The 24,269-nt window shown below is 32.4% G+C and overlaps 4 protein-coding genes across 4 annotated transcripts; 1 reads left to right on the plus strand and 3 right to left on the minus strand.

Annotated features, from left to right (window-relative positions):
- The first annotated feature begins 858 nt into the window (after nucleotides 1-858).
- Nucleotides 859-4,108, plus strand: LOC130828744 (polygalacturonase At1g48100-like). The gene is made up of 6 exons (XM_057694708.1): nucleotides 859-1,753; nucleotides 1,924-2,091; nucleotides 2,396-2,437; nucleotides 2,560-2,767; nucleotides 2,870-2,951; nucleotides 3,332-4,108. Exons 1-6 carry the CDS (start codon nucleotides 1,349-1,351, stop codon nucleotides 3,861-3,863), a joined length of 1,437 nt encoding a protein of 478 aa, XP_057550691.1. The 5' UTR covers nucleotides 859-1,348; the 3' UTR covers nucleotides 3,864-4,108.
- A 262-nt stretch (nucleotides 4,109-4,370) lies between these two features.
- Nucleotides 4,371-7,386, minus strand: LOC130828745 (protein ACCELERATED CELL DEATH 6-like). Its single transcript, XM_057694710.1, has 2 exons — nucleotides 5,299-7,386; nucleotides 4,371-5,095 (listed from the first exon to the last, which is right to left on the minus strand). The coding sequence occupies exons 1-2, from the start codon at nucleotides 5,693-5,695 to the stop codon at nucleotides 4,668-4,670; spliced, it is 825 nt and encodes a 274-aa protein (XP_057550693.1). The 5' UTR covers nucleotides 5,696-7,386; the 3' UTR covers nucleotides 4,371-4,667.
- Nucleotides 7,387-7,534: 148 nt separating this feature from the next.
- On the minus strand, nucleotides 7,535-13,727 carry LOC130828746 (uncharacterized). The gene is made up of 5 exons (XM_057694711.1): nucleotides 13,456-13,727; nucleotides 12,212-12,546; nucleotides 11,444-11,548; nucleotides 11,280-11,327; nucleotides 7,535-8,025 (listed from the first exon to the last, which is right to left on the minus strand). The coding sequence occupies exons 2-5, from the start codon at nucleotides 12,479-12,481 to the stop codon at nucleotides 7,738-7,740; spliced, it is 711 nt and encodes a 236-aa protein (XP_057550694.1). The 5' UTR covers nucleotides 12,482-12,546; nucleotides 13,456-13,727; the 3' UTR covers nucleotides 7,535-7,737.
- A 3,039-nt stretch (nucleotides 13,728-16,766) lies between these two features.
- Nucleotides 16,767-22,717, minus strand: LOC130797155 (GDSL esterase/lipase At1g09390). Its single transcript, XM_057659641.1, has 5 exons — nucleotides 22,131-22,717; nucleotides 18,637-18,822; nucleotides 18,120-18,280; nucleotides 17,770-18,040; nucleotides 16,767-17,659 (listed from the first exon to the last, which is right to left on the minus strand). The coding sequence occupies exons 1-5, from the start codon at nucleotides 22,375-22,377 to the stop codon at nucleotides 17,427-17,429; spliced, it is 1,098 nt and encodes a 365-aa protein (XP_057515624.1). The 5' UTR covers nucleotides 22,378-22,717; the 3' UTR covers nucleotides 16,767-17,426.
- Between the last annotated feature and the right edge of the window lie 1,552 nt (nucleotides 22,718-24,269).

The following is a 24,269-nucleotide window of genomic DNA, read 5'->3' on the forward strand; positions in this document are numbered from 1 at the left end:
TTTGTCAACTTATAAATTTTATATATTTACCCTAAATATGAAGGTCAAAAACTATCTCCTAAAATACATTTATATGTTAGAACTACCTATAAAATTTCATTTGCTTATGAAAAACTGCTTACTAAAATATATTTGTTTGTCAAAATCTGTTAGTTAGTAGCTTTTCACAAAGAAAAAAAGATACAAAGATAATTTTTGACAAAAAGTGAGTTTTTAAAGGTAAAACTTATGTTCGAAAAGATATAGTTACAAGAAAATTCACATGGCCAACAAAAAAATTAAATATATTAATAGGACCTATAACAGATTCTAAAAGTTTATTCCTTATGTCTATGAAACTCGAAGGGAATATCAACAATAGAGATGTCCTTAAAAATCAATAAAAATGCTCCTTACAAGAACAAAATTGGTAATTTCTTCTCATTTGAGTCGTAGGTAATTTGACAAGATAATTAAACCGAACCAAAACTTAAATTAAGTTAATGATAAGATTCAATTTTAGGTGATCTAATAAATATATTGACAAGAGTATATATAAATCGATACCCTTAATAACATAATTATCAATCGAATTTGATATGATTTGATCCACTTAGTGAAAACCTTTAAATTAATTAATAGTGACAAGTCAAATTCAATATAGGACAAGAAATTTATGGAATTTTTTTAGTAATTATTCTTGTTAAATAATTACATTTCATTTTTAATTTCCTTTCTCACGTATGACAACCAAAGTGACTATTAGAGTTTATAGAACCTCTACACACATGCAATTATATTGTACATTAACAAGGCCAGAAACAATAGAAAGTCGTTTAAAAATTATGATCATCAACCTTCTCCAAAAACACATGCACTCAAAGCAAAATACAAACTTTAGTAGACAGCAGTAGTGGTCGGTTTCATGCTTAAATCTCAATGATTTTATACATTTTTGGGTGGCCATTATAACTGTACATAACCGACCTATGTATGTGTTCCACTATCTTCATGCATCAATATATTCTTAACTCAACCCACTTAACAATTTATTAATTATTTCTCTTTTTTGTTTTTACTTTTTTGCACCATATAAATATCTTCACCAACTTGTATTCCCTCGTGCTCAACTTGAAAAAATTCTTACAAAGCTTCCCGAATTGTGGGGGGGCGAACTCTACTAAAACTTGCTCCATTGCCCTATAATCTAACTCTAAGAGTTACCCATCTTTTTACCCCACTCTAGGTTTCTAGCTAGCTAGCTATTATATATAGCTCGTTACCTTTTGCTTGTTGATCCTATATATAAATAGGTCAAATTATCAAATCATATTTTTTGAACTATACTTGATATAAAATCTAAATTAAAATGACTAATTATTCAATGTTTTTGACCATATTATATTTGTGTTGTTTCACTAACTACCTCATCCAAGGAAGAGTGTTATCCATAAGGGCTTATAACTACTCCCAGTCGTCCCAGATATCGGCTCCGCCAATGGAGGGTCCTAGCCCTAATAGCCCTAACTATAATTATGCTCAAAGTAGTCCAGCTCCTTCGCCAGTCAGTGATGATCATGATGATAAAGTGTTGAATGTTTTAACATTTGGGGCTGTTGGCGATGGATCAACTGATGATACGTCGGCTTTCAAAACAGCTTGGGATGCAGCTTGTGCAGTTGATAATGGAAAGATTTTTGCACCTTCTGGTTATTCTTTCTTGCTTCAACCTTTGATCTTCTCTGGGCCTTGCAAAAGTGGTGTTCTTTTTCAGGTATATATAGCTACTATTTTAATAACTCATCATCTTATTCTTTTTTATTCTTATAAATTATATATTATATATATAGATTCTCAATTCCCAATTAATCAATTATATATATGCAAGTAATTATATAACTAATAAACTGATGATGTATGTATATATTTTAATATGTTGTGAAGCTTGAAGGCACAATTGTGCCACCTGATGGACCAGAGTCATGGCCTAAAAGCAGCAGCAAAAGACAATGGATAATCTTTTATAGAACTCATGGATTGACTCTTCAAGGGGGTGGCCTTATTCATGGTAGAGGAGATAAATGGTGGGATATGCCTTGTAAACCTCATAAGGTTTGGTTTTTTTTTTTTTTGTTTTTTTTTAATTTTTTTATTTAAATTTTGTCATTATTTTTAATTTTTTTTCTTTTTTCTTTTTATTTCATTTTCCTCAGTAATGTAATGTTAATTTCTTTCAAGAAGCTCTATTTTTGGATTCCAAAATATTAGTATAATATATACATAATACATTGCATTCTGAACTAGAAAATGTAATATTTTAATTTGCTGTCTATAACTTTTCACAACATCGATAATTATTTTAATTGTTATATATTGATTTCTAATGTTTAAATTATTATTTACCCAACTGATGCAGGGTAACGGTACTAAAGAACACGGTCCTTGCGATAGTCCAGTTGTAAGTTATAAATTTTTGGTTCTCCCTATTTAACGTCCATTTATATCTCATCTTAATATCGATCAAGGGCTACGTAGTAATACACAGTGTATTTTTCTTGATACAAATTAATATTTTTGCAGGCTATAAGATTTTTCCAAGGAACAAATATAACATTAAAAGGCATAAAGCTCATGAATAGCCCTGAATTCCATATTCGTTTTGATAATTGTCAAAATGTGAATGTGGATTCTTTATTCATTAAATCACCAGCTGATAGTCCTAATACCGATGGAATTCATGTTGAGAATACAATTAATGTTACAATTCATAACACCATCATATCTAATGGTAATTTTTTTCATTTTTTCAGTTTTTTATTATATATTTCGTTAAAAAATTAATAATTTTTATTTATTATATTAAATTTGGTGATTTTTTTTAATGGTTCAGGTGATGATTGTATATCAATTGGGGCAGGTAGTCATAATTTAGACATTAGAAATGTGACCTGTGGTCCTAGTCACGGAATAAGGTATTGTATATTTCATCTCAATACTCCTTATATTTTCCAATTAAAAAAGAAAGAGAAATACCCTCTTTAATTTAATTATTATTATTATTATTATTATTATTATTATTATTATTGTATAACTAGCATATCTTGTCTTCGGCTCATAGTATGACAAAATTTATCGCCCAACTCATCATTCATAATTAATAAGTGATAGGTATAATGGACCTCATTTGCAAAAAATAATTGACAACTTCATCTAGAAAGTTCGTATAATTTAATTATTTATTATTTAAAATGTATTATAATTTGAAACTTTATAACAAACTGGGATGAGTTCTCAATCTTATAACAACCTAAAAGTATCCCATATAAAATAAAATAAAATTAATTACCTGCAGCATCGGGAGCTTAGGAGTGCATAATTCAAAGGCTTGTGTATCCAACATCACAGTCACCAATTGCATAATCAAACACTCCGACAACGGAGTTCGGATCAAGACATGGCAAGGCGGGTCTGGATCTGTATCCAGAATTACGTTTGACGGGATCCATATGGACACGGTCCGAAATCCGATAATTATAGACCAATATTATTGCCTTTCCTCTAGCTGCTCCAACCAAACATCAGCCGTCTCCATCAATACCATTACATATTCTAATATCAAAGGAACCTTCGACACACGGGGCCCACCAGTCAAATTGGAATGTAGTGACTCAGTTCCATGCACAAACATTACCATATCGGCTTTGGATCTCCTACCCGCAGGCCCAACGAGTCTGATGGCAAGTCACAGGCACAAGTTGGATCCATTCTGTTGGAATGCTTATGGGAGTAGTGCAGGAGAATTCACGACTCCTCCTGTTGACTGCTTGTTAGAGGGTTTACCATATTTGGATGTACCTGGAACTGATGATGTTGGGCTGTGCTAGAGTACATAATTATGGATAAACAATTGGACAAATTAAGTTATAATACTTGTACAGGAAAATGATATTGTCTTAAGCTGATGTTTTAATTACTAGCTTCTATATGGAATAGATTTCTTTTCTTGAAGCAAGATGGAAAAGGAACTATTAATTATAAGTGATGTAAAGTCGTTATACGCACTTGTATCGGTGTGTGATGTGTCAAATCATTCTCGTAATATCATGTGCTCCTTAATGCGTCGTTGCTACCTCGCATCTTTTAATTTTGTAGTGAATTGCAATTGTTATTTGGTGCCTTTCAAATTAAAAAAATAATAGACATAGTTTCAATAATAAAATTTTAGTAGTTTTTATATAAAATTGAAACTCCAATATTAATACACATAACCAATTAAGCAAGATAAATAATACAAAATGTACAAAACTTAACTTTATTTTCAAAGCAAGGAAAATCATACAATAATAATACAACTTTAACGGCGGCGGCCTATTTGGTAATCTATTTTAAATGGTGGGAATAAAAATAATTTATAATGTAAATTTTCATGATGTGTATTATGTCATTCTCATAGTAATGAAAGTTTAATCTGATCATATAAAGTTTTTTTTCATAATTTTCCATTACCACATAATACCACATGTTCAAATGGTAATGCACTGGAATAAATTTAATGAAGAAAATGACATTGTTGAAGGAGAATAAGCATGTCCATTAAATTTGTCAAATGATGTTCCTACCAAAATTACATTAACTTTCCATCATTATTGTCATTATTTAGTATTGTCGTAAAAGTACTAGCTAGCTAGTCATGAAGCCAGAATATTAGTGCAATTCTTAAACTGTTGTGCTAAGTCAATGAAAGTTCGACCCTTGTGATCTTTGAAATGGAAAATGTTTTCAACTTGTTCCTTCTTTGTTAAATAAGAGAAAACATCCGCTTTTGCATATCTAATATGAAGAATAGTTCGACCTTTTCTATCAACATCATAAATTGTTGAAGGACAAGATGACAGAAACTCCTCTACAATGTAAACATGACCTGCTCCAACTGCTTTGTGTATAGGAAAAGACCCATCTCTATCATTTTTCCTTGATGCTTCTGGAAATTTCTTCAGAATATATCGACATTTATCTAAGTAATCTTCATATGCTGCATAAGATAAAGCCTTCCATCCTTGTTCATTTGAAGATTCAATACAATCGGGTAACTCCTCCATCAATATTTCCAATATGCCTAAGTTTGATTAATAATAAACATAATTATCATTTCAAAAAATATCTATATATACTGTAACATATATAATTGTCATTTCAAAACTGATAATTATATTTTAATTAGGACACCTAATTAAGTAACCTGGTGACATACATAATTTTAATCCATATTTAAGACTCAAGCTAAGAGGGTAATATATAACTAATAATGAAGAGGGATACCTAAGTTATTCCTTGATTTCACAGCAGCATACACAACTGACATCTTAGCCTTAAGCAAGCTCTTACGTGTGGACGAGTCCATGGAATTACCCAGCATCAGTTGAAAAATGTACCTCACCAGATCCTCATCCCCTAACTCGATGGTCCTATATGATGTGGAAACTCCAAATCTGTTGAGCAAATATGAGCACTTGGGTGCTAGCTTGAACAAGTACATGGCCGCATTTTTGTGCTTAGCCTTGAGTGCAAGGTCCAAGGCAGTATCATCATCTTTGTTCCTCTTAAATGGCAAACTACCTAGCTCATCACTAGTCATGAACTGAACCACTAACTTGAGTAAATCAACACGGTCTAATCGTGCAGCAATATGGAGAAGATTCCCTCCAAATCTATCCATCTCTAACCATAATTGCTCCAATCTGACTCCAAATGCGGACTGAAAAAAAAGCGTCCTTTACATTACTCAATCTCATACAACCAATGTTTCCAATCCATTTCTGTTGAGACTCATCGAAATCAATAATGTCTCTTCTTACTAGTGTCATCTCAATGTTGGCTATACCTGCGCATGGTATGACGTTCATTTTCCTCAACACGTCAAAATAGCCAGCCTCTTTCGCGAGGTCCCAGGGAGAAGCTCAATCGTTATTCACTTGAGACACCGTCATTCTAAACAAATCAACCAGATGGTAAGCAGTTTCTTGGTGCCTATTTTTAAGTGCCAAGTGCAAGATCGTCTCCCCATCTATGTTTTTTTTCATCAACACCTTGTCCCGATTTCCAATAAACTGCATGATCTTAGAAGCAGTTAGCGCATGGCCTGCTCGTGCGACAGCATGAAGAGCAGTTTCTCCAACCATATCCGTAATGTATATAAGTTGGGGATCCTTGTTCAAGATCCGTAACATTTCCTTTGTTTGAGCTTGTTCAATTGCTTGGATTAGCTCAGACCATTCCACATGATCATATTCATGGTTACCGCATTTTATCAAAGCCAAGCATGTTTTTTTTTTTTTTTTATAAACTCTGTCATATTTTTTTATTTTAAAAAAGGAATTATTGTAGGCTTTTACTTATAAGATTGCTTTATCAACGTTATTCACTACTCTAGCTTGCTAAATTTTGTTCATTAGAGAGTCAGAGTTTAATGTGGAAAGAAATAACCAGGCCGGTAGGTCATTGTAATAGACAAGTAATTCGTTTTATTCGTCAATATGTCAACTTTCTTCTTTTTTTTTTTTTTTTTTTTGTTTTGATGAAAACTTTAGATTGCATGAGTCTTATTTCATTGACCTTGACATTAGCTTCGAGGAAGCTAATTAAGTCCAAAATTTTAAAATTTATCAAAGGCCGGTGCTTTGTCATTGTCGGTCCTTGTTATTCTTCCCTTCACTTCTCAAGCGTAACCTGATAGTCTGATACCATGATGAGGTAATACACTGATCATCATGGCAGAGCATAGTTGTTCAAGTAAGCCATCTTCCATTGAAAATTTTAAAATGAGAGCTCCACAAAAGTCACCTCTGCTTGTTTCATACAAGTACTCTTTTGTAAATTGGGAAGAAAATTCATCACCAGTTTCTTGTTCATATCGTATAGAATACTCCTAGCTAACTAGTAATTCATTTTACTTAGAAAATTCGATGTTAGATGTACTCCCTCCGTGTGACCGTGTCTATTAAATTTCCTTGGTCCCAAAAAGCTTTCACGATCAATGGGGCTATGTCAACGGAGTAAGAGTGTCTACACGACCTATAGTTTGACTGAGTGTAGGGTTGTGCTTTATCTTTCCTTTATGTTTCTTTAACTTTTTTTTTTTTTGACGATTTCTATTTATTTATTGCACGCCATAGAATAATGAACTGATTTATTAGGATATTCGGGGTCCATGGAAAAACATCAGTTGGGGTTAATTAGAGTTTAGATTTTGTGTATGTTAAAAGTTGGGACATATTTAGGGTTAATTAGAGTTTAGATTTTGTGTATGTTAAAAGTTGGGACATATTTAGGGTTAATTAGAGTTTAGATTTTGTGTATGTTAAAAGTTGGGATATATTTAGGGTTAATTAGAGTTTAGATTTTGTGTATGTTAAAAGTTGGGATATATGCCAACTTTTAACATCTACATTACACAAAATTTGTACAGTATTTAATCCCAACTTTGAGCACAATAATAATAGATATTTTCAAACTTTTGCTGATAATCTTCGGTCACAACCATAAACCATCGTATTGCTTTATACCATAGTTTCATAAAGTTACCATCACCGTCAAGTTGGAAAAAGTTGCACAATTTTTCAGGTATACACCAAGTAAGCAGCAATGGATTGGAATCCAAATGACGGACTCAAATTAGCTACTTCAGCATGCAAGAAACATGCGTTTAACCCCCCCCCCCACAAAACAGAATGCAACACCCAAGTACCCAACAGTACAGACTCACACAAACACTGGACATGACAGATCGAGCGAGTTACACCCCAGGGTGCTACAGAAAGATGCAAGTTCCTCCAATAAGGAAGCTACAAACTGCATTTGGGTTTCCTTGTTTATAGTGGAAAAAAGCGGAACATGTACGAATAGGGACTTTGTTTGATTTTGCTCCGCGAACCAAAGTGAATGGTAGTAGACGTAGTTACACACAAATCGATCAGCATCATTGGATGTCATCACGTCGTAGCCTTTCTTAGCCAAAGTCGACGTAATCTCTTTAACAGGGAGAGTAGTCTGGATAACAAAAGACGAAATTCAAGAGATGGTAAAAGAAGTACTATTGATAGAGGTCATAGACCTAAAAAAATGCTTGAACTAAGTCTGATAATCAATTACTAGTTAAGGTACTTTGTCCTTTGCTATAGTTAACATCTACTTTTAGCAAAAGAAAAAAATAAATAAATAAATAAGGGAAGTGAAGAAGGAAAACTGATGTGCAGTGCTTAAAGAAAACTTATTGCAAAAGAAATTCTAGGTTAGAAGTCTAAAATCCGAAAATTAGACAATAACATTACGTCTCCTTATTGCTACAGCACATTGAAGTATATACAGCGATTGCATGTCTCATGAACATAAATAAAGCACTTAATCCCAACAGTTCCCATACCATACTATAGAAGGATCCAAGGAGAAGAGTGAACACAGCATACATCTACAACTAAGAAAACTCAACTGCACAGTAAATTTAAGCACCAAAGAGCACATGCTAACAGTCCAGCACATTTGTGTTCCCTTGTGAATTTTTTATTTATTTTATTTATTTTTTTATTTTTTTGCAAGAGCAAGAGGCTTGGATTATCGGATTATCATATAATTAAGAACCTTTAATGTTAATTCAAGCTCCAGGCACTTCAGAATTTCACAACCACAATTGTTACAACTTACTCATGCCAGCAAAATATTATTCAGGCCATGCTGCAACGATTACAAACCATACAGCAAGGAAAATAAAGATAAAACAGTTGAGAAAATGAAATTTTGACACATCCACATTTTCTGAAAGAAGATCCGATTCAGAAATATAAGGGAGAAACGTAAGAGTGAAAACAGACCTCAGAACACCAAGAGCAGAGACAAGTAAACTAATAATGAAGGAAACAAATAAAACTAGATTTATGATCAAACATTGATAAGTGCAATTATTTGCACTTTCAGGTGAATATTTTGGACTATTATATATGATTATAATGTATACTTGTACAATTTGCCTCATGAGCTTATTTGTAATATTTTATGTGTTTTTGAGGTAAAATTGGAGTTTTACATGTCCTATTGAGTTATAAGAGAGTGAAGACTTGGAAAAATGGAAGTAGGGAGAAATGAAAAAGTTAATGAGTGGTTAGAACGAAAATCCGAAAATGAGTTCATAGACAAAATGAAAGATAGAGAGAAATTTCAATTAATTGCATCTGAATTGCTTGGTGTAAGTGACATATGAAGCGAAAGTCATAACGTAAGAATTTGGGTAGGCCCCCCATTGGAGGAATAAATGTAAATTTTTAATTTTTTTTTTCATGTTCTTTAACGGCCCTTTTGGTAATTGGTACTAAATGGTGGGAATGAGAATGATATGTAGTGTAAATTTTCATGATACTTATTTTACCATTCCCATGGTAATGAAAGTTTGATCATAAAAAAGTTTTTTCCTTCATAATTTTTCATTACCACCTAATACCACATGTTCAAATTGTAATGCATTGGAATAGTTTTGTGAAGAAAATAAAATTGTTGAAGGATTATAACCATGACCATTAAACTTGTCAAAAAATATTTCTACCAAATTACCCTAATTACTCATTATTATTCCCATCATATAGTACCGGTTGCCGAACGGAGCGTAAGAGTTATAAGGGAGTTGAAGTGTAGGGAACTTGAGGTAGTTTCTGTTTTGTACTTCTATTTGTTAATCTGTTGGTGTTAGCCAAGCGTAGGGGAAAAGTGATTTGGTTATTTGGACTATTGGTTACACTAGGGGATTAGAGGAGATTAGGAAGGGAAACATTAGAAACAGTTTAGGATAAAAGAAGACTGTGCTTAATTTGTTTTAACTTAGTTCATCTTGAGTTTGCTCGAGCACAAGCGAGTAAAGGTTAAGCATGGAGAAGTTTGATAAGTGCAATTATTTGCACTTATTGATTCCATTTATACTTCCTTCTGAGAAATTTTTGGACCATTGTATATGATTATAGTGTATATTTGTATAATTGTAATATTTTATGTGTCTTTGAGGTGAGAATGGAGCTTTATAGGTCCTATGGAGTTATAAAAGGGTGAAGGCATAGAAAATGACCTAAGACCCCTAAACAGGTGAAGAAAGGACAGACCAGGCACCAGCCATGAATCATCACTTAGGCCTTATGGCAAAAGAAATGACTCACCCACTCGTGAAAAAGAGCTAAAGCAGATAAAAAGAAAGGCGACAACTTGCCACAAAACAAGACAAAAGCGACGGGTTTATTTATTTATTCAAATAATTTTTATGTAGTTTCTAGGTTAATTTTTTAGGTTTTGGGGGAAGATTAAGAAACTTCCCTTTATAAAAAGTGCATAGGTCGCTCAAGTGGTATTGCCAAGGAGTTGCTTTTTCTGAAGTGGGACACGTGTCAGTTCCTAAGAGAGGCAATTCTAATTAGGGCATCAAATGCACTGCTGAGAGACCAATGAAAGTTTGTCACATCAGAAGTTGTAGCCGACTCTACAAGGCAGCATTCTTGGGATTGCAAATGACATCCACTGAAGGCATTTGAGACATTCTATGACAGCCCAATGAAGGGGTATAAATACTTCAAGCCATATCATTGATAAGGTAACTAAAAAATAATTTACTTAAGCACAAGATTCAAGCAATTTATTACTTTCAACATTTATTAAGAAAGAGAAACATTCAATTGATCTTCAAAAGCATTATTTGAACATTAATGAACATTTATTGAATAAGACAAGATCTTGTTCATTAAATTCAATCATTTAAACCTCATGCTAAAGCCCTAATAATATCCACCGAGCCAAACGCCACTGTGCACTTGGGAAATGACTTATTAGGCAAATCATCTTATATAAACACTGACTTGGGCGTTAGAGAAGGTCATCGGAAAGCCATTTCGGACCCTCCTAACCCTTGTTGCTTGTGCAGGGTCTACGAGGCATTTGAAGAGTGCTCATACTGCAAGATTGGCTGGATAGCAAGAATAAACCTCAAAATCCCAGCATTATCCCTTTCTCAAGGACACAACTTTGGGCTAATTCTAATTTAGTCATTAAATAATTATATCTCGTTCACTTACAGGAACAAGTGTATCAATTTTTGCACCCAAAATCTTTAGAAATTTGAAATATTGCTAAATAATTAGAATTTCCAACCATCAGAAACGAAACTAATAGTTAAAGTCATCACAAAAGGCTGCTTTCACACTATGTACGTAATAAGATAACACATTAGCACTAATTACATCTCGTTGACTGAAGAGATACGAAATAAGCAAAATTACCTTTCTTGTTCTTGAAATCTCTCCATCTGTAGGAATAATACGAACTTTCTGCAAGTGATCAGAGAAAGATCAGGCACTGGAACAACTAGATGGAAAGATACAACACTAATAAACTACTTGAAAAGCTTAATAAAAGTAGTACAATCAGAGGAATTCCTTATTACCTGAGGCTTCCATCCCATCTCATCAGGACAAAGAAAAGTAGCTTCGTTCACTGCCTGATTTTCGATGGCAAATCGTGTAGCACCACTATTAACTCCTAAATGCAACTGCCAAAATAATTCAAATTATTAGGAGGTATAAAGGGTTTATTGAAAAGAAAAATACAAATCATATTAGTTCTTGGGGAGGGGGAGGATAGAGGGGTGCCTAAGAGAAATTTACATTCAAACCATGTTCTACTATTTAAAGTTAAAACCTATGAGGGTATGCCTATACAATAAATATTGACAAGGATATAAACTGATCCTAGAAAGGTTTGATTTTTAAAGCAGATTGCACAAATAATTGACAAGGTCAAACAAAAGCACACTTATGGTTGGAAGAATTAGCAACATATAGTAACATCAAGTGAATAATTTTTAAGTGCAGAGAAGAGCCATAAAAAGAAAGTTCAAGATTGTCACATATAGTAAAAGTCCGCTGCAAACAAAGATAATGCGCACCAAACTAAATTTAAGAAGTGTGAGTTTGGGAGTGTGACTAAGTGGAGTAGAGAATGAGGAGTATGAGCTTTTTGAATGGAAGATTGAGGAAGGGTATACAATAAAAGTAGTATGAACCAAATCCATGTTAGACTTTTACTATACGGACATACTCATGAAAAATGTGACAATTGTCCACATACATGAGGGAGAAAAGATGACAACCTCAAAAAACTATTCTGAATGAAGGAATGTTTGACAAACAGTGTAAAGAATACAGCAACTGACCCAAATTACATTTCCAGAGTTTGGCAATTCTGAATCATTCCCAGCAATCGCAGATTGCAGCGTCTGATAAAGGGAAACAACTGCCCCGTGTCCTGCAGCTTCAAGAACATTGCAGCTCCCAAGAGCTAGCCCTTTAGGTAAACCCTTCTTCTTCATGTACTCTTTCAAATTACGCACAATTGTCTCTGTTGGATTTTCTGCAACTCCATGAAACTTCTTAAAACCAGTCACATTAACCGTTACTGATGGAGCAGGACCTTCTGACCCCATGATCAAACAATCAAGATAATACTGACAAATCTTACACCACCAAATGGACTAAAATGATCAATAACCTGCATTAAAGATATCAGTTTAACTCGAGACCATAAATGTGCATAAGAAGTACATACTTCTAGACTGAGAAAATATTTTTAAATTCAAAAGTAACACCAACAAGAGCAGAATTTTTTTCCAGCAGCTAAAAGTAAAAAAATCAGCTATCAGAAGTACAACTACATGATTGCACATTGCAAATGGGACAAATAGTACTCTGTATGGATAAGCACTGCAAAATTGCGCTTCATCAATTACAGTATAACAGTATAGCACAAAAACTCTACTACTATCAATTTAATAGAGCTCTTAAAAGGGTAAAACTATTTCTATGCCAATATAATCAAAACTAAACAAATATTCTAAATACAGGACTCAATCACAGTTCACAAGCAATGAAAAGACTCACTTGAAAACAAGATATATAGAAACCCTATGAAACACTGTTAAACCCAACTAAGAATCGTTCTTCAAACATAAGCTTTTAACTACAGAGTTAGGACTCAATCTAATAAACACAGTAACCATGTCTCGAGATAACTAGTTTTATTAGAAACAGGCTACAGCAGAATAAAGTAAAACAAAATTCAAACTTTTGACATATTTATTTATCCCATAAAACTGCAACTTTAAGCTGCCAGAAACAGTTTGAACCAAACAAAGAAACACAAGAAGAAAACAACGTTACAACACCATAACAAAGCATAAGTAGGCTCAAGTTTTGATCTTTGTTCCAAAATTCAATCAGCTAACCGGTAATCATCAAATCAATAATACTCAATTCAAAAATCAAGTGGCAATCAAAACTAATAAACAAATGAAGTTATTCAACAAAAAGATCCTGAACCCAGAAATTCAAACCTTCAAAAAGACTTGAACGTTAAACAAAGAGATCAAAAATAAACAAGAAAGATAGAAACGTTGAATACCTTTTCATAACAACTACAATAATGAAATGTAGAGGACAGATAAAATTATTAAATACTCCTACTTCTAGTTGAGTCTTTGAGACAACACCGGTCTTATTTGGCTTTGTTTTGATTAGTACTCCTATACAAAAGAAAAAGTTTGGTAGTAGGGTGATTATTAATGGAGATGAATTAGAATAATAGTAGAAGACTAGAAGGTCACAATCTGTGCCCTTAAAAAGTCTTATCTAGTCTTGTAGAACTGTATCGTGTTTATTTAGATAATTGTGTGATAACTGATAAGGTGCGAGATTTTTTGCTAATTCTACGTGCGCAAATGTCTCCAATCTTCAATTAATTATAGGCGAGGAATTCATGTATGTGACGATCTTAAAAATTACGGATATTTTATGATATACCACTGAGTTTCTTCGAAATTCACCATATACCACACAAAATATTCTAATTCACCATATACCATTGATTTTTCGTCCGTTAGCACAGAATACCATCAATAACAACTACCGTTAATGTGCTGTTTGTGGTAAATTAATAATTCACCATATACCATTTACTTTTTTTTATTTGCGGCAAATACCATCAGCAGCAGCATACTGTTGAAGAAGCAATGCTTCCTCCTCAGCCTAAATGGAAACTTTATCAGCTAATATAAAAGTTCACGTAAAAGCCTCTATATATCTCTGTATTTAGCAACTAAGATACACATCTGAAATTAATTGTCATTAATATTAACATCACTAGCATGAGCTACTCAACATCAATATGTAAGACCATCATTCTCCTCTAACAAGAACAGTAAATGGCTAAACAAAACCCCTAAGTTAAGCCCAGCAGCAACTTATGTGAGAGGAGATTGGGAATCTTGAAAAATTAACAACGTATTCTCAAACGCAGACTAATCAAAGACAATAACAGATTTTATATTACAATTAGTCACCATAATTTCTTCAAATGTTTGATTGACGATAGCAATCACAATAGTCATGACATGAACCTTTCACCAGCTAAATGCTATAATTGTGACGCGATATTTCAAAATTGCAATTTTGCACCAAATTAGAACCAAATCTAACATCGATCACCTGAAGCAATCGAGCGAGTTCTTCATCAGCCTTAAGTAACTCTTCATTAAACTGCGAGTTACCAGTAGAAGACTCTGCAACAGTATCATCGTTGATGAAAAGTAAACACAGTTTATTCGAAACCGAAATTAAGTCAGAATCATCAGAAATGATTCTGCTATCATCACCGCTGACAATCTGTAACATAAAATCAATAAGTGGAAGAAAATTTGGTCATGAAATAGTCAAATCCAAAGTGATTCAAGCAAGAGTGAACGAAGGATACCTTCTGTTCATCAGGTGGAATTGAAGTAAGAGAAACAACTGAAATTTGAAAACCTGTAAAGTGAAAAAGTAAAAAAAATGATTATTTTAAAAATGAAGTAAAAGCAATAAAAAAGAAAGATGAATGAAAACCTGTGTTTGGTTCTAAATCACTTCACAAACTTGCAATTCACTTTACAAAAATCGATTTTAAGGATTTTAAGGATTTTTGATGGATTTTAAGGGTTCTAGATCAATGTAGACGAATACAAAGTTTCTTGAATGGAGAAGAAGAAAGATGGAGGATCAATTTTTTGAAGAAATACCTTGTGTTTGGGAAAGTCAAGCCTAACAATGGCGCCGGTTGAATGCGTAAGGGCATACTGGTAATTTACCACAAACGGCACACTGCGGCAGTTATCATAAATGGTATTCTGTGCTAACGGACGTAAACTCAATGGTATATGGTGAATTAAAACATTTCGTGTGTATATGGTGAATTTCGAAGAAACTCAGTGGTATATCATGAAATATCCGTAAAAATTAAGATTTACTCAACACATATATTTGATCAGTTTTAAGGTTTATGTAATTATATTTATGTGATATTTTTTAAAATTTATGTGAATTTCTAAAGCATATGTGATTATTTTTTACGATTGTAAGTGATTAATTTTAAAATCTAAGTGATTATTTTTAATGTATATGTAATTTCTTTTAAGACTTATGTGATCTCTTTTAAGACTTATGTGATCACTTTAAGATATATATGATCATTTTTTATTTTCAACTCCAATATCGCCACAACCACCACCACAAAACACAATTTCCATAAGCTTTAACAGTAATTGCATAAGCCTTAAAAGAAATTACTTATGCTTTAAATGTATTTGATCACATAGTAAAATAAAATTAATCACATAGGTCTTTCAAAGTGATCACATAGTAAAATAAAGTTAATCAAATAGGCCTTTCTAAGCCTTACAAAAAAAAATGATCTCATAAGCTTTAAAAGTGATCACATATGAAATAGAGAAATTAGAGTTACTAGAAATGTGATCTAATTTTAGGATGGTCCTATTAAAGATTTGGTGATTATAGGCACACATGGTTTGAAAATTGATTAATATAAACTTGAAAAAAAAATCTTAAAAAAAGTATGGAAAATTTTAATTTTCAAAATAAGCGTTTTCATGTCCGAACTTAAGGTTAAGTTTGTTTCATTGTTACTAATAGGCAACAATGAACAAGAGAAAAAAAAAACTTATCACGACTTTGTTTGGGACAAAAAAACAATGCTTGTTCGCTGCCGATAAACATCAAACATACTATTTGGTTTTTTTTGTCCCTTCAAACGTTATGACGATTTTTTCTTTTTATTTGCTATTAGTAACAATGAACAAAGTCGAATTAATTTTTTTTCTCTTATGCTCGAATATAAAAATGCTTATTTTGAAAATTAAAATATTAATTTCAAAATTTTTTATCAATAAAGCTTGTTTTATTCCATTTTTCCCACATGGTTTGTCATTGTTCTAGAAAAACAAATAGAATCAAATCAAAGGAGCAAAACTTTGGTTGCATTTGAATTCCGAACAAATCAATATGGTACTTTGATATTATTCAAGTGTTGGTTTCAGTGGTTTTTTTTCTTCATATTTGTTGGCACCTTGTTGATGAAAAGGAAAGTTGACATGCAAAAATCTATAATTGAATATTTATTTAGCAGTTAGCAGTTGACAGTTGCGAGGAGACCATAGCAGATTAAATGATACAGGCAGGAGTGGACGCAGTCCCAGGCCTTAGAAGTTAGGAGTTAGACCCCACACACGAGTCGTTGTGGCTCAAAATAAAGCTCATATTAAGCCCTTTTATAGTATGCTCTATTTTAATTATAGTAAAGCTTATTTTTTTAGCCCCACCTATTTTCAACTCAGCCCTTACAAAATTCTTCTTAAAACGGGTCGAATAAGGACTCAAAATATTAAGACTAATGGTGATGATGATATATGATCTTGACTAAAAATCAAAAGATCAGCTTGTATTCTGAAGTGTTGCATTGCTATCCGCCCTACAATCAAGTTCAAGACCAACTAAGAAGGTCCTACAATCAAAGGCACATAAGGGACAGAAGATTACCTACAACAAGGGCAGAAGGATGTTGATCAAGTCCTAGGATAATTGCTGTATATAGGATAGTCATTCTGTATATTGTTAAGTTGTATTTTGTTTTCTTAATTAGTTATGAGTTAGTTATAACTGACTAGTTTAGAATGTGTGCTAGGCACGTGTGCTTTTCTTGAAGTCTCACTATGTATATACATGATACTCTCTTCACACCTTTGTAATTAAGAAATATCATTCACAGAGTCAATAAAATTCTTTTTCTTTCTGTTTTCTGTTACAAAATGGGAGGACCGGCCCAATGAACACCGCTACGATACGATACAAGACACAATGTCAACCAGGCAGAGGCAGTGGCCAGTGTAACTAATAGCAATACTGTAATGTAGAAAACCCGTCAGATATTGGTGCTTTCTGGTCTTCAATGAATATTAACAGGATGCAATTCAAAGTTCAAACAAATGACAGTGAGTTTTCTTTATTGAAACAATTTTCCATTTGATTTTCACTTACATATTCTGCTCATTTCTTGCAGAAGAAATCCAACGGAATCTTTGGAGTAGAATATTCCATAGAAAGTATTCTTTTGGCTACAAACGCATTAGCTGCTTCTGTATAATGTGTTCCGTCCCAACTTACAAACTGAGATCCATTATTACAAGCTTCAGCACCATAATTTCCACAAGTCATCTGAATATTATAATTGTATGGAGGTCCTCCAGCTCCACAGCAGGCCATTAAGGGTTTACTAAATCCTGCATAAGCACACATCAATTACTTACAATTATACCCTCATCACATCCGCTAACTTTTACATTTTTCGATACTAAAGTGGCTCAAAGTCATTTTCTAATAATCATCTCACCATATTTCACTCCATTACTTATCAAGTCATATTTGATGGAGTATATATCAACATGTACAATTGTAGCATCTGCAAACTCAGATCTCATTTCTTGGCACAAATGCAGAAGCGCTGTGTTAAACAAATTTGCAGCAGAGTTGTAACTCAAAATGCATCCGAAGGTATCAAGATCACCCTCTTTGTGTTGGACTAATGTCAGTTTTTGAGGTAGACAACCTAACGGCCCCGTGTTGTGAATCCAAAACTTCCTACCACCTTCATCATACAATGTCTATGCAAACGTCAAATAAGAGCCATGAACAACTCGAGCGAAAAGCAAGTTAATGTAAGGTCACATTCATAAAACTCACTTTCACTGCTTTCTTGATTTCCTGAATTACCAAAGGAATGTCTTTGACAACTTCTGCATATGAAAGATTCTGGGAAAATGAATCGGCAAGGTCATTCTGCCCTATATCTATCATGTAGAGTGCATTTTGGAATCCTTCCTCACTAATAAATACTTTTGCCCCTGTCATATCAATGATTCACAAAGAGGTTAAGCTTAGACTACATGCTCACAGACACTTTCACAAGATTACAAAGCCAAGTTTCATAGTCTTGTTAATTTCTACAGCTTTTGGGATTAGGAGTTCAGTGAATCGTAAAGAACTAACTTCGCCTCTAAAACAAGGGACATGTAGGGCCATGCTAGCATATTTTTCACATAGCAAAGCCTAATCAAAATAACATAAGCATTTAGCTTATTTTTTTAAAACTAGATTTCCATTCTTTTTAAAACTGAGTTGTGTAACAAAAGCTCAAAACCAATAGAAAATGATATTCATTGCAATTTCATCAACTTCATTGAGGGAAGTAGAGAAGCACCTGTAGAAGCAAGTTCTAGAGAACGCTTTTTGAAGTGAAGAAATTGCATAACCTGAACATTCAAGTTGAAAGGCTTATATTCGGGGAGCGTACATGATCCTACGATGGCAAAATTTGCCCCATTATGGAAATTTGACCCCAATGAATCCAGGTATGGGCTCAAGAATCTAGTGTTCAAACTTTGGCCTGCATACAACAACCATTTAATCAGAAACATGTTATTATCTACTATGTTTAATTTTTTTTTTTTTGGTAATATTAAGTATCATATTCTTTGTGGACTGACAGGAATACCTTATTAACAATTTGTAAGTAATAAAGTACATGTCCGTTATTACATTGTCAGATCTAAGGGGCATATACTTGTTTCAGAGTTTAAGAGTTGCAAGTACAAAAAATCAGAATAGATGGGAAAATGGAAAGATGACATCTCATCTTATCTTGATCCTTATACAAAAAAAAAAATGAAGTTAATGTACTCAAATTAAACATCAAATTAAGAGATTGTGGCATCTGCAGCTGACTGCTACTTTATGATTTAATTTGTTACATCAGCAACATTTGTGGCCTTGTATAAACTAAACTTTTGTACAACTCACATCAGAAAACTAACCATAAAATGTAGATTGTATCAGTCAAGAGGTAATGTAATAACATAAAAAGAATGGATGCTGAAGCTCTTGAGGATAGCAAATGCCCCCATCACCCACCAGGACTCTATCATCCCCTTGATAGAGGGTGTTTAAAGTTTAAACTACGGAAACATGTATTCCAGGAATTTCACAATTGGAACAAAACGCTTATTACATCAATTTTTCCTTTGAGTTAGCAAATTAAAGGGAAATAATGTAATGGGCATGACCTTATGGCTAATCATGGACGGTTATACATATGTTACTATCATTATACTTGTCGTCTTTGCTTGGCTCTTTTTGAGTTTGCACCATATTGTCTTTCTAATGTGAGAAGCTTCGGTCTTTGTAGCACGAATTCAAACGATAGAGGGAGTACATGCAGATCTATGGAAAAAGTTTTACTAGGATTATTGGTGACTTGGTTCACTAAGTAATTAGGACATGATTAAAGAATTAATCAAGTATGTTAGTGTAGGATAGAAGAGGACATAGTACTCCTTAGGGATTGGTTGATAGGAGTATCAAGCAAGCACATTAGTATATTGTACTTTGTATGGAAGAAGGCTTGGTGAGCAAGGAGTGCATCCCATCAGACATAGGACAAGTGCAAAAGGTGTCAGGGAAACCAAATGGAGACCAGAGAACACATTGCACACACCGAAGGACAAAACAGAAGCTGGCAGGCCCTGTGCTCAGATGAGTGGGTATATGCTCGAACAAGCACAAGTTGCTGTGCACATTCCGCCTCCAATTCTTGCTTGTGCTGTTGGCCTATTCCCTTGACATTTCTATGTCCTGCTTTTGCCTATATATACACTAGTCTGAGGTCTTAGTTTAATAGGCTAAGAGTCTCATTTGTATAGTACCTATTGCCTAAGTTTAGTCCCTATTTAGCTACTCTCTTCTTACTCTTAGCCTCCATTTGTAATTCCTTTAAGATTTGTATTTGTCCTTTAAACAAATTAATATTATCCTAGGCTAGAATGCTGAAATTGATGAACCACCTTAAAATCTTTGTCTCTTTATTTGATTGCTCTTTGTTACTCCTTGCGTACCTTAAAGAAGTTTCCACATGTCATTTTGGGTGTTCCATTTGTTGTTCCCATTAAGAATGTTTTTTTTGTATCACAAATTTTAGAAAAAATTAAACTTAATCATCCTCATTTTAATATTCTAATAATATTTATAATTCTCACATATCTTCAACTAACATCATTTTTAACATTTTTATATTGCTTACGGTCTCCACATGTTTCCATAAACTTCATAAAAACATATTTTTATTAGTTGTTGCCCCATACTTTTTCCACTAATTTTCTTTTAATATTTTTTAATGTTTATGGTCCCCACTTTTCCTCCATCAAACTTATTATTCAATAAAATTATACATTCATTAAGTAAAAGAATCAATTTTTCTTTATTTCCATGAACATTCTTTGTGAGAGCTTCTTTAAAGAACGGAGGGAGTATTATCCATCATACACTTGCATACTTAGGGCCTGTTCTCTTCAACTTATTACTTATTTTTATTGAAATTAGATCAGATCAAATTTGTTCAGATCTATTCAAAATGTTTCAGATCATATCAGATTAGACCAGATCAGATGATATTAGAACAAATCGTGATAACTTATTATTATTATTATTATTATTATTATTATTATTATTATTATATTCCATTTCATAGAAAAAAACTTTACAAAAAGTTGGTGGGGAATCGAGCAACAAGTTGAGCACTACCTTTTATTTGAATACAAAAAAGTTAGCATGTGGAAATTATTTAATTAAATATTAAATAAAATAATAATAATAATAATGATAATAATAAGAATAATAATAATAATAATAATATAATTTAATTAATTAATAAAATATATTCATATTAATTAATTACATAATTACTTATTATTATTATTATTATTATTATTATTATTATTATTATTACTATTATTATTATTATTTTAGTTGTTATAATAATAGTAATTATAATTTATAATTCTTTATTAATTAACAAAATTATTTAATCAATTATTTCATTATATAAATTATAATAATAATAATAATACTAATAATAATTATATTGATTAATTAATTTAAATAATTAATTAACTAATATTAATATTAATTATTTACATAATTACTTAATTAATAAAATAATAATATATAAATAAATAATAATTCTAATGATGATAATATTAATTAAATAATATTAATATTAATTAATTAACAACTGAAGTAATTAATAAATAATAAAAAAATAAACAAATAAATTATAATTCTAATAATAATAATAATAATAATATATAATTAATTCATATCAAATCAAATCAAAAATATTCAAATCAGATCATACTGAATCAGACCAGATCAGCCTAGATCAAATCAAATCAAATGAGAAGTTAGTAAATTCAGATTAGATTAGAATAGGCCCTAAATACCTACAACATTTAATACATCATAAACCACTCAATTTAGGTTTTTTTAAGGCTACTTGGCTTTCAAATCGACCAAAACTAGATGTATCGTGTATTCGTTGTCAAAAATACTGATTTATACCCATCTTTCCGTCGCATTTCGAAAGATGATAGGGAGTAGGCTTAGTAACAGGGATTGTGATGGTGTATCAAATATCTATTTTTGATCAGAATCGGTCTCAACTCTCATCTCAATTAGCCATTAGGAGTATTTTATACTCTAATCGTTACGTTGTTTCATTATCTAATTTGATAAAAAGCTCACATTTTTAGTTAAAACTCCTAATTGAGTACTACTCCTAGTAATGAATACTAATAATTAATAATTTAATGATTAAATAATAAAATAAAAAGGGTGATTTGTTTAAAATAAGAAGCAACTTACAAAGAAAATCAAGGATGAGGCGGCCGTCAGAGAGGCGGCCAGTGGATCGACCAAAGAAGGAGCGGCCATTGGGAGGGTTCACCGAATAACCAAGGCCGGCACTCAGTCCACCCGTATCTGAGTTAGAGTCTCCAAAGCTAAAAATCACCGGAGGTTTCAGACACCCACCAAAAACCATACCAATATACCATCCCTGCATTACTACTGTTGCTGCCATTAGTAACAAATAAACACTACTCATTCTCATCACAATATAATATATATATATATATATATATATATATATATATATATCCCAACAATGGAAAATGGATCGAACTGGATTCAGTCTTCAGTGGGAAAAGATGAGTTATCAAGAAATTATGATGGTTTTCAAGTTGTAATTAATGATGAGCTAATTTATAATGATAACTGATGAGGATTTTACAGTGTGTAAGAAAATGCAGGTAAAGAAATGGCAAGCGTTTTTACAGAAGCGTCGGCAACATTGGGAATTTTTGCATTGAAAGAAGAGAAGATGATTGATAGAGTGGAGTGGAGTGGAGTGGAGTGGATTGGACTTTTTGTTGACTGTTGATGTATGATTTTAATATGGAGTATAACAAATAACAGTTCATTTACTAGTACAAGTATTTCACACTTCACACTTCACACTTCACACTAGTATAATTTCTTGATTAGAATTTAGAACTCATTACACTTTTATTTACTACTACTTTTTTTAAAGAATATACAACAATTATTTATCGGGATATTGTCGAGGTGTTCATAATTGGGAATCCGATATTTTTTATCATAAATTATTGGTTTGTTTGGTATCTATTTTAATGGCTCGTGTTTCAATTCGATTATCTGAAAAATCATATATTGGGTATCTGGATAAATCGAATTGGGACACCGAATCTCGGTATTATTTGTGGCATTTTCTAGCATAATTTATCGGTACTTTTTTTGGCATAATTTGTGGAGTCCGTACAAAATTCTTTTGACAATAATTTTACAATTTAAATTCAAATGGCAATTGTGGTAAAAAATTTGTGGAATAGGTACAAAATTAATTAGCAATTTATTTTCAAATGAAGAAGAGAGGAAGCGGAAATGGAAATTCAGAATAGAAGGAGACTAAAAAGTGAGAAATAAAGGTTAGCAATATTTGCTTTGCAATTGCCGATAGAATTATACATAATCAATAGCACAATTTAGTTTGCACTTTGCAGCCGTTGACCCGAATCAGTTAAGGTCGGGTACCCGACCCAAAACTTATAATTTTTTTTAAAATAACTCGTTATTTAAGATGCGGATCAACGGGTCGACGGGTCAGGTATTTTTAAAGTATTTATGAACATCTCTTTAGATTTTGTCTTGTGTGCTTTATACGGATGATTAAATATAAATGGAAAATTTCACATGAGTTTTTGGTCTTTCCATCTGGTGGACAAATGTTTTTTTTTTATCAATGTGGTGACCCTAAGCTTTTAATTTTTCTTTTTGGTAGACACAATTAATTTTTTTTGTTAAATTTACGTCATTATTACCCATCGTAAAAAACTTAACATTTTATCTATTACATAAAAAGGTTGAAAACTCAAAATTAACATTTGAAATTTCCAAATATAAATTGTAATTGGGTAAGTTGGATACTGGACAATTGGAGAGTTTATATAATAGAGTTAATAAATTATAAATGGAGAAACTTGCTGAATTAAGTTTTTGGTAAAATCATAGATAGCTAAATAATAGAATATAGGAAAACAAAAACAAATGCATCTATAAATCCTGTACACAAGATGATTAATCTTAACTCATTTAAAATGACTTTGTTCCAACTTAACTTATCAATACTCAGTTTTATCTACTAATTATGCCTTATGTAATATAAATATAAGAGAAAGTATAGGAAAAGTTAAACTAAACTTAATACAACAAAATTTCAAAGGAACGTCCTACTTGTTAGTAGACCTGTGCCATGGGCCGGATAAGAGTCAAATCGGACATTAATGAAAATGGGTCGGGTCGGGTCGGACCTTGCTAAAAGGAACACGGGTTTAAAAAGGGTCGGACACATAGAGCCCACCCCACCCCGCATCTCTTTTAAAACAGCAATTAATTCTAAAACAAAAAAAAAAATAATTAGTTTTT

The sequence above is a fragment of the Amaranthus tricolor genome, chromosome 12 (genome assembly GCF_026212465.1).
Source record: "Amaranthus tricolor cultivar Red isolate AtriRed21 chromosome 12, ASM2621246v1, whole genome shotgun sequence".
Taxonomy (NCBI): Eukaryota; Viridiplantae; Streptophyta; class Magnoliopsida; order Caryophyllales; family Amaranthaceae; genus Amaranthus; species Amaranthus tricolor.